Source organism: Lepidochelys kempii, chromosome 9 (genome assembly GCF_965140285.1).
Source record: "Lepidochelys kempii isolate rLepKem1 chromosome 9, rLepKem1.hap1, whole genome shotgun sequence".
NCBI classification, from domain to species: domain Eukaryota; kingdom Metazoa; phylum Chordata; order Testudines; family Cheloniidae; genus Lepidochelys; species Lepidochelys kempii.
This window is the reverse complement of record NC_136388.1, coordinates 43,100,876-43,111,429: the sequence shown is the minus strand read 5'-3', so window position 1 is coordinate 43,111,429 and position 10,554 is coordinate 43,100,876. Positions and strand designations below refer to the sequence as shown.

Below are 10,554 nucleotides of genomic sequence, written 5' to 3'. Positions count from 1 at the left end.
TCAACCACAAAAATGTGCAGAACAGGCATTTCTCCAACTGTCTAACCACTGCCCAGTTTGCCAAGTAGACCCACACTCTGTTAATCCAATGTATTTTGACTTTTATAGATCAGATGTGGTTACACATTAAAAATTGACTTAAATTGGACTTGAACATATGCTTAAAATCAAACTCATGCTTTCCTGAATTGAGACCTTATGTATGGGCACCCAGTGTGGCCTTCCATAGCTACATGCTTAATGAGTGTAATGCAAAAATTCTGTACAAGAGCATGGTTCATATTAAACTGACCTGGGCATGTGCAGTGTGACTTTCAAGGGGTCATATCCCACCAGATCAAAACCAGTCTTTGCTAGAAAACTTGGAGGTGTATCTCCTCCATAAAGATGATAGTGGGGACAAATGTCACCTTCCTATTCCTAAACCTACTTTCTGCTAGAGCTATTCAAAAATGGTCAAAGGTTTTGTTTTGTTTTTGTTTAGAATGGAGAGTGTATTTTTGGTCATCCTATACTCAACAACAGCTGCAATTTCCCCTTCCCCCCACCAGTTTGCAGAAATTCTCACCTATGAGCAGTGTATAACCTATGGACAAGTTATACTGGGGAGGGAGCTTCGTACATAAATGAGGCTGATCATAAAAAAAAAAAAAAAAAGGTTTACTTGTAGTTTCAGAGTACTGGATCCCCAAAAGACATCACTTCCATCAGCCACTTGCTGTAGAATCTTTAGATATGCAACCTTTTGAAATGGCATATGGAATTCCCGGTGTACGTACAGTAAAGTTTGTCTAAATAGAAACATCAGCTGAGATGTTCCAGGGCTTTGGAACATCTTAACTTTAATGGGAACTAAGTCACTTCTGAAAATGGCATCCTAAGAGAGTTAGCCCAGTTTTCAATGGGAGTTGAACCCTTTCGTTGTTTTATTAAAATCCTATCCCATATGTCCAAACGCATTACATGGTTCTGAAAATCTCAGCTGTCACTTTGAGTCTTAACAATTGCGTGAATTTGACATAGGATGAACAAATTTCCTGCTTAATTAGCAATTTCTGTTAAAAATTAAAACACAAGTTAACATTTTTAACAGCTCGAGAACATACACTGAAGCTGAACTGTCAGAATGCGAGAAGAAATGACGGAGTCACAGGAAGTACAGAGCTCATAGTCATATGTATGCAAAAGCCATCACGAGTATGGAATAACAAAGTCAATAGCTAAGTAGAAACACATTTGACACTTAATAAAAACCATTTATAGACAAAAGTTCACGCAAAGGAAAGAGGTGCATGGAAAACTTAATGAAGAGAATTGCAATTTAAAAAGGACAAAATACCATTTAAAACATGAGCAGTATTGGCAATTAACGTACAGTATTCATTATCAGTGTGCACACGTATTAACTAACAGTTTGCTTTTGACGTTTTCCCCACTTAGACTTCTTCCACTTTAAGCTGCCTTATTTTGTTGGCTCCAATTCTGTTTAAAAATACCAGGCATCATTCAAATACTTACTGATATTCTGATCCAAGAACAATAAATTATAAAAGAAATGTAATTGCAGTTTGTGTCGTTATACACATAACAAGAAGGCTCGCAATAACAAGGGTAACAAGAATACACTTAAATAGTTACAATGAAACTTTAGTTTACGTTCTACCCTCAAGATCAGGAAAAATGTGATCTAACTTGAAAGGGTGACTTTTGTACAGGCCTATATATTTAAATTGGTGAATAAAAAATGGAGGAATACAGATTAAACCATCTGAACTATAAAGTAACATTGTACTGTATTTTGTCCATGTTTAAAGCTCCCCAAATAATCAGCTGTTTGCTAATATTCTCAGAACTGTACTGACATGCTACTCCACACATCCATGCTGTATCACCTGTGACAGCATGAGCAATGGAACAAACCTGCTTCTGTGCGATATTCATTTTCTGTCAGAAGCTTGCTTACCCTGCCATCAACATTACACCATCAGGGTTTCACGATCTTATGCAGTTCAACATGTTTGCTGTATTTCTGACTTCCATCAGGAGCCTAAAACCTCATTACAAGTAACAGTCTGTTGCATTGTGTAGAGCGGGAGACTGAGGAAATCAATTGTGACGCTTATCCGATAGCTTGAAAAATTTGAAAATACATTGAGAATTATGTCAGCCTAAAGGGTAGCGGGAGAAGGAGAAATTTGAAGCTGATTTTTTAACTCTCATGCCTCTTAATAATGCACCAAGCATAAGAAAAATGCAGGCTTCTATGATGAACTTTGGGCAAAAAACAACTGAACTGAAAAAACGTTATTTCTGCCTGGGAGAATGGTGGGCTCATGGCAAAGTTAACAAGGGATGAAGCCACTCCCCGCAGCTGAGGCTGATAGGGGCTGTAAGTCGTTGCTCTCTGCTGGCTGTTTGCTGGCCTGCCGTATTTGAATTGAGTTGACAGTTTCACTCAATTTCCTAGGAGGCAAGTGAGCACATCACAAAAAAATTACACTCGCAGTTGGTGCTGGTTGACTCACTTGTTGGCAGGCTCAGCAAAGAGGCCAACGATTAAATGGACTTAGAGAACAAACAACTTTTCCTCCCTGGAGTTGTTCCCTCTGTGTCAAGGCTGGAGGTGGTTTGGGGAAGTTGGCACTGATCTCCATGCCATGTATTTTAAATGAAATTCATTTTCATTGTTTGTACTTTTCCCAAGTAGTACATTTAATATTTAAAATTATCTGAAAAAATAGTACTTGATTGTTATAATATTCTGGTGCTCAATGTCTATACTTCCAGGGCAGACATGAAGTGCATATTTAGTTTCTTTCTTCTAAGAAATAATTGAAATTTGATGGTAGAGGACCTCTTGGGTTTCTAGCCCAGCTAGGGATGGGTATACTGTTCTGGATAAAGAAACATTTAAAATGGACAACTTGAAATGAACCCATCTTAACCACTTTTAAAGATCAAAAATGCGTGTAATTCTTTCCTAACATTACTTATTTCTGTGTTTCTTGGTACTTCCTGATTCTGTCTGGGATAATACATGGAATTTCTGAAGTACTATGAGAGATACTTCTCTTGAAAGTTTCTGCCAAGTTTTGCAGGATCAAGAAGCTTGGGATTGTCTGGATAAAGTTCAGATGAGTATCCGAAGGCCAGTGATGCATCTCCCATTGACTTCAAAGCGTGCAACTAATGGGATGATCAGGCCCATTAGATAGTTGCCTTTCCAAAATGAATCCCTGAACCTTTTTGAGTAGAGCTGGACAGGAATTTTCCACTCATGTTTTTTCAACGGAAAATAGCTTCCAAAATCAAAACTTTCCACAAGAAAACTTCATTGGCTGTGAATTTTTTCAAACTTTTTATAGGAAAATAGAAACAAAATGTTTGTTTTTGGGTTGACACAAATCTAAACACTTTGGTTTGGGACACTTCAGCATTGAACTGCCTGAGCTGTGATAGTGTCTCATGGGAGTTGTGGTTTAGGTGTTTCATTTTCCCCCACTCTCTATGGGCTGGGTTCCCTGGCTATATTATTACTTCCATGATGCATTGTCTCCCCTCTGGCTGAATTGCCATTGTGCATCCTGGGAGATGTAGTCTGGGCAATGCACGTGGAAACTGGCATTGATGCACTGAAGTTGATATGGCTTACACCAGCTTCTGAATGCCGCTTTCATCTGCCTGTAGAGTATGCCAGAGGTCAGTTACATTACAGAAAACGGATTAGGAGGAAGATCCACAACATGGTATTTCCTGCTTTCCTATAGGGTATGTCTACACTGCATACTAAGCCCAAGGTTTGATACAGGTTTAAGCCCAAATCCCTCTTCTGTCCACACACCAATTAGTCTGACTTGGGTCAGCAAGCACTTGGGATCTGGGTCCTAGGAACCTGCGAAGGTGAGTGGGTGGGTCAGCGCCTGAGTCCTGCTGTGACTCTGATCCAAGCCCTGTCACTTTGCAGTGTGGATGCAGCTCAAGCCACAGACCCCAAGTCAGAAGGTTTGCATAGTGCAGCATAGATGTGTTAGCACAGCTGTAAGACCTGGCTCCAGCAATTGTAAACCCAGGTTTATAATGCAGTGTGGATGCTCAAGCATGGGTTTGGAAATACCGAGTCTACAAGTATCATTTTACACCAGCTGATGCTCTAGCCTCTTGTGGGTCCTGAAATATTCATACAAATATATATCTTTTTAAAAGTGTACTGGTGACTCCCACTCTCTAACTTAACAGTGACAAAGTTGAGGATTTTTTTCCAGTAGCATAAGTTTCCTGAAACTCATTCAAAATGTTAAGTGCCATTCATTTTCACTTTGAGAAAAAGAGCATTTTTGAGTGTCTGCACTTTCAAATCTTCACATTACAGTGAACGCTGGACTGTTTGTTCCTGATAAATACTGAGCAAACTCTTCTTTGTATGGCAATATGTTTTGAACACTTTCGACTTATAAAAATCTAAGCGTTTTGAAACTGCCAAAATGGGACACTTAAGTGTCCTGAAAGAAGTTCATTGGACAGTTTATGAAAAACCAGAAACCTCCAGGTAAAATAGAGGCATATGCCGACTTATATATTGATGACTAACAAGGAAACTCTTCAACGTATTTGTGACTGTGGACTGGGATGACTAACTTCTTCCACTGGAATATGTCAACACTTGTGCCTCTTTGTAGATCGAATTACACTGAATGGTTGAAGACATGGTCAGTGTGCATCCTTCTCCCATCCTGAAAAGCCAAGAATATGCTCTCCAAAAAAGAGCTTAATTTTTACAGATCCAGGCATCAGTGCAATGATCTGCTGGATCAATCATCTTCATGCTCTGAATAAGGATGCTCTTCTGAACTCGTGCTCAGTTACACTAGTTTGAATTTATTTATAGATCCATGGCTCTGGAAAGAGGCAAGATAGATCTCTTTGCTGCCGCGTTTGCTTAAGCAAGTGAATAGATCTCTACCAGCTATCCCCACAATAACTGTAGCTTAACTTTCCCTCTTCTCCCAAAATCAGAATCCTTCATGAATCCTACAAATGTGTATTATTTTTAATAGTTTATCTAGCAAGAATTAACCTTTGGCAAATGTCCAATATGTATAGCTTAATTTCTGAGTGGCTCAAGATATTAAAAATTTATTATAATGTATGCAGGCTTGTACTGAAGAGTTAAATGAGTTTAAGATACAGTATAATCCAAAGCACGTATTTACATAATTTGAGAAAAGGACAGGCTCTGTAATACTGCTGATGTTGCATGCCAGTGTAAAATAAGTTACTCATTTGCTGGGCTTCTATTCAGTGCTGAAATATTCTGACAAATTCCAGGATGGAACACCTGACACTTATAATGGGTACAATAAGAGGCATCAGACCTCTTTCTAGCATAACAAAAATCTTTAGAATGTGTTTAAGTGTTGTGGGTTTTTTAATTTACCCCTCAACACACACACATTTTAAGAGGAGACCCTTGTTTAATTAACCCACCACCCAAGATTCTGAAATTCCATTTACCAGGGTCTTCAGGAATGACAGCAACAGCTTGTTGGTGGATTGAACATACATCACTTTAAGCGATAGGCAAACTTTCAGCAGATGCAACACTATGACCTCAGCTTATTACACTAAGCTTTGTGTCCATCCTTACCTGCAGATTTAAACTAACAAAACCAGTTGACAGTTGTTTCTCCTGTCCACCAACACCCTCCAGATCATGTAGTATAAGTCTGTGTTTGCCTTGATTAAGCGCTATAGTCAGCTACAAGTAGCACTTCTCGTTTTGCCCTTGGGCCATTGTCCATGGTTGGCTCTGGTTTCTGCAAGCTAACAGTGGCCTCCTGCCGTTCTGAGGATGGTGGTCCTGCAGATGCAGCAACAAATGTGAAGTTGTTGTCCTGTACCCTTGGTGTAGTGCGGCACACTCGGGTGGACTTTGAAGAAAACTTGTTGCTGGTGGTAGAAGATGTCGTCTTATCGCATTTCAGAAGTGCACAAAAGCACCTGTAAAACTAAGACACAAAACATAAACAATGAATGAGAATATTATTTACTCACACCATCCTATTCTGTGCAAAACGTTTCACCCAATGGTACTCCCGGGCCCTCCTTTGGGTACAGCACTTAATTTCCTAGAACAATAATGCAAAACACATTGGGTGGGTGTGATTCAACTTGGTGGTTTTTCTTTCTTCTTCTTCTTTTTTTTTTTTACAGTAGCCATCAGAGGCCCCAGCTGAGATCAGGACCCTATTATGCTAGGGATTGTACAAAACCATTTATTGCCTTGAACAGTTTACAATCTAGGGCACCCATCCCAGCATGTAGGTGGACTGCTGTGCCTATACAAAACCCCTAGACACCATGGGTTCTGCACAAGTGCAACCGTCGGTTGTGTGCAAGATGTTGTAGGATCAACTAAGCCATGATGCAGTAGTGAGTATAAGCAATACGAAGGATCAGAAGAGGGTGGATAAGGGAAGCAAGTAAAGAAAATGCTTAACGTAGGCCATCTATGTGCACAGCTAGATTGTTCGGAGTATCCTCTCTTCCAGAGCTCTGTAGTGTTCTAGGCTCTTAGTTATTTATAGAAAGATAGAGTCCTTACTCAAAGAGCTTCCAATTTAGTTTCAGAAGTAATGTAACAGGAGGGTGAGAAACATGGCAGAAGGCAAGGGAGGAACAAAGATAAGACCAAGATCATGCCATGACTTTGATAGGGAATTTGCACATAATGGGTTTCTATTAAATATAACTGATATTTTGCATGGTTCACTATTTTCTTGTTGACAAACAGCAGAAGTGATTTACAAGGAGGAGTTTAAATAAGGAGAGGGAAGTGGCTTGGCCAACATAGAATCATAGAAATGAAGGGCTGCAAGGGGCCTTGAGGTCATCAGGTCATACATGCTCCACACATATGCAGGGGAGGATGTGGAAAGGGGCATCAAAACTGGAGTTGCTGCAGTTGAGGGGTTGAAGTACGGAAGGAGATTATTACAACTCATTCCTTTGCTGACTATACAGACTATTCCATTGTTTTACCTCACAAAGACCTTTACATTACAATGTCCCGTTGTCCCATTAAGGTTTTGTTAGTTGTAAAAGCCTTCATTTTTTTTTCCAGAAATGCTCATCATCTATTTAATTACAAGTCTGAGGAAGAGCGATCATGTTGAGTGAGACAGTCCACTCCAGTAGGCTTGTGCAGTGTAATAATCTAAAGGCATGTAGGAATGTCTGTACTGTCTATCTGCCTATTACAACCTAATTCATTTCATCCACTCCTGACTAAAGAGCTGTATTCCTCAGATGGGAGAACTCATGGCTACTAGCTTAGTAGGCTTTATTATAATGACTGTGTAATCATAAGCAAAATGCATTAATTCAACCATGGTCTAAAAGGCTGCCAGAATCTGCTAATGATATTGGCAAATCAATCGTACTAGCCTGTGGCTGGTTTATTGAAAATATGGTGGGGCTTCAGTTAACTGAACATCAGAGCAAGATTGTCTGTCTAACTGAATCTATTGGGGGAATAAAAAGGAAATTAGGTAGGTTGCTGGAGTTAAGCCTTCCAGACAGACTTTTTGTTAATCAAGCATCTGTTATGGAATGGATTTTTCAGATGTTCGGCAAAAAATGGAGTGCATGGGATATTAGAATGTGTCTATGAAGTGAGAGCTGAGGCAGTTTGTACCCATTAATTAAACAAACAATTACTCAAAACATAGCACCAGATTGTTGGAAAATGATCATTTTAATGGGATTTTTTAAAGTCTGTAGTTCTCTATGAAATTCTGGTTTTCATTTAAAAAAAAATCAGTTTCAACCAACAGGAAAATTTTGTTGGAGAATTTTCATTTGGTCAAAAGAGCCATTTTTCATCAGAGTGTTTTCATGCTGCATTACAGAGGTCAGCTCCAAATGCTGGCCTTCTCCGCAGTTTCTATAGTAATCCCTACAAATATCACTCCAAAGTCTGCTCCCTATAAACTAGAGATGAGTGAATTCTGAAATAGTAAATTACCCTTACGTGCACTGAAAAACTCTCAGTTGCTTCACTGTGGAATATTTCCTGTTGTTGTCTTCTTCTCCTCCCCCGACAAGGTGGAATGGTGTATTGCAACTGTCACAGGGTGATTGGCCCATTTAAGAGAGTTGATCCAGCTCACCTGTGGCTAATTAGCTGCCTGAAAGAAGGTACCTGGTGTCTGAAAACCTAAACTGTGTTAGGACAAGGAGGAAGAAGAGGCAGGAAGCTGGAGGTGAGAGTTCTCTGGAGCAAGCTGTATGAGCTTCTCTTGATTTCACCTAAGAGAGTACAAGTTGGAAGTTTCTTGGAGGGGAAGAAGATCTGGCCCAGAGGAAGAATTGGGCAGAGTTGATAGTTCAGGACTGACCGGAGCTGGGGAACTCCACCAACTGGAAGTCTTATGAGGCATCCCTTAGGTAAAGGGGAATATCTGTTTCAGCCAGGGGCAGAGGATGATTCTGGAGGAGCTTAGTAGGGGTGAAGGAGGCCTGGGGAACAGAACACTGCAGGAGCCCTGAGGTCAGAGTTGCCATGGAAGAGTTGTAAGAAATTTGGAGACTGGTCAGTGGGGGTGCAGGAGTCATGGAGAGGGATTGTTGTTTCAGGTAACTAGATGATTTGGAGGCGTGTGCGTGTGTGTTAGGACAGGCACAGGGACAACAGACTTGGTGAACTGCTGCCTCTTTAACTTTAGGGTTTGTGAACTGTTTCAGTTTGAGGGTCCTGGGAGTTGAGGCACACATTAATAAACGATGTGCCAAAACAGAGGTCCTGTTAGACTGTGAGAAGAACTGCTTTCCTTTCCTGGGTGGGTGAGATGGCTGTTGGTCTTGTCTGTGAGGAAAGGAGGGGCAACTCAGTTGTCCCTTGGGACTGAAGAAGGGGAAACTGAGGCTGGATGCACATGTTGCACCAGGTCAGCCATTTGAGGGTGTCTTGGTGGGGATGGACCCTGTGACAGAAATAACTGTCATCTCTAGATTTTTCACAATTAACCTCTCCACTCTGGTTTTTAAGACTTGTAACTTATTCAGATTAAATTATGTATTTTCAGCTGTTATGACTACAGGTCATCCACCTTGAAGTTAGTGCAAGAATCTGTGGTGAATAAAGGGAATAACTGAAGAGTTTAAGGATGTTAGAGAAGCTAAATGACTTCTTTGTATTAGTCTCCACTGCAGAGGATAATGGGGAGATGCTTTCTTTTTTCAGATAGTAGATGAAGCACTGTCGGAGATTAAGGTGTCAAAAGAGGAGGTGGTGAAACAAATTGATGAATAAAGAACAACAAGTCACCAGGACCAGTATATAGTGGGACAATTCCTTCTACTTTTTTAGAGGTATTACTGGTTCCTGCAGCATTCCCCATCAAGTATAGGGAGTATGGTTCTTGTCTTCTACTTGTACTGTAAGCCCTATAGGATAGGGACCACATTTTGTTCTGTTTGTACAGTGCCTAGTACTAAGGAGTCATGGATGAGGACTCCCAGGTGCTATGGGGATACAAATAAAAAACCTTCTAAAACTGGACTGAATCTCTTCGTATTTCCACTGTACATCTAAGAGTTCCAAAGTAATTTTAAGAATGAAATGGCTGAGCATCTAAGAGACTGTACAATCCATCATTTAAAAATCAACTACTGTACCAGAACACTGGTAAGGAGAAAATGCCATAGTTATGCGTTTTGAAACTCTTAGAAGTGATTCTAGAAATTACAGAGCAGTAAGTCTACCTCAGTATCGGATAACTTGATTGAAATGATCACATAGAGATTATTTTTTTTCCCTTAAGTAAAAGACAATCATGCCTTCTAACCTACTATACTTTTTTATCTATGATTTTGTTGTCATATTTAAAGGAGAACCAATGAATATAATTAATGAGGGAGATTCTTCCAAGCAATTTAGGCCCCAAACTTTCATTGAAAGTCAATGGAAATTGGGTGCTTAGCTGCCTTCAGTGGCCTTTGAAAATCTCCTGCTATAAGTCCCCGACGGGGCTCTTCAAGAAACGAAGTAGTCATGGGGTGAGAGGTAAAATACTGTAATGGATTAGAAATTAGCTCAGAGAAATCAGAGTAGAAATAAATGGTCAACTTTCAGCAGGACTAAAGTTAATAGTAGGGTGCCACAAAGGCTCTGCACTTGTACCAGCATTATTTAATCCGAAAAGGGGGATGAATAACGAGGTGGCAAAACTTGCAGAAGATGCAGTCACTTCTTACTGCAGCTAGAGCTGGCCTTGAGAAACTTCAGGGGGAGTTGTCAAAGCTGGGTGAGTGGGTATTATGCTAGTGCTGAACAAGTCATCTCTGACAAATGCACATAGAATGGAATTCTTTGAACTACTCATGCACACTGCTGGATTCTAAATAACTATGACCACTGCGGGGAGAAGGGGTGGAGGCATGGCTGTCACTGTGGACAGGTCAATGACAGCCTGTTCAATGCAGATGATAAATTGAGTTGTGGGTGTGTAGGTCATGGGACAGAACTTAGTACTGAAAATATTTAATGCCATTCTT

The 10,554-nt window shown here is 40.3% G+C and overlaps 1 protein-coding gene across 1 annotated transcript in view; it reads right to left on the bottom strand.

Annotated features, from left to right (window-relative positions):
• Nucleotides 1–5,738: 5,738 nt before the first annotated feature.
• LOC140917004 (pinopsin) overlaps nucleotides 5,739–10,554 on the bottom strand; it is a 146,736-nt gene continuing 141,920 nt past the window's right edge. The window contains exon 4 of the mRNA XM_073358900.1: nucleotides 5,739–6,005. Coding sequence (XP_073215001.1) covers nucleotides 5,739–6,005 — 267 coding nt within the window. The remainder of the gene's footprint in view (nucleotides 6,006–10,554) is intronic.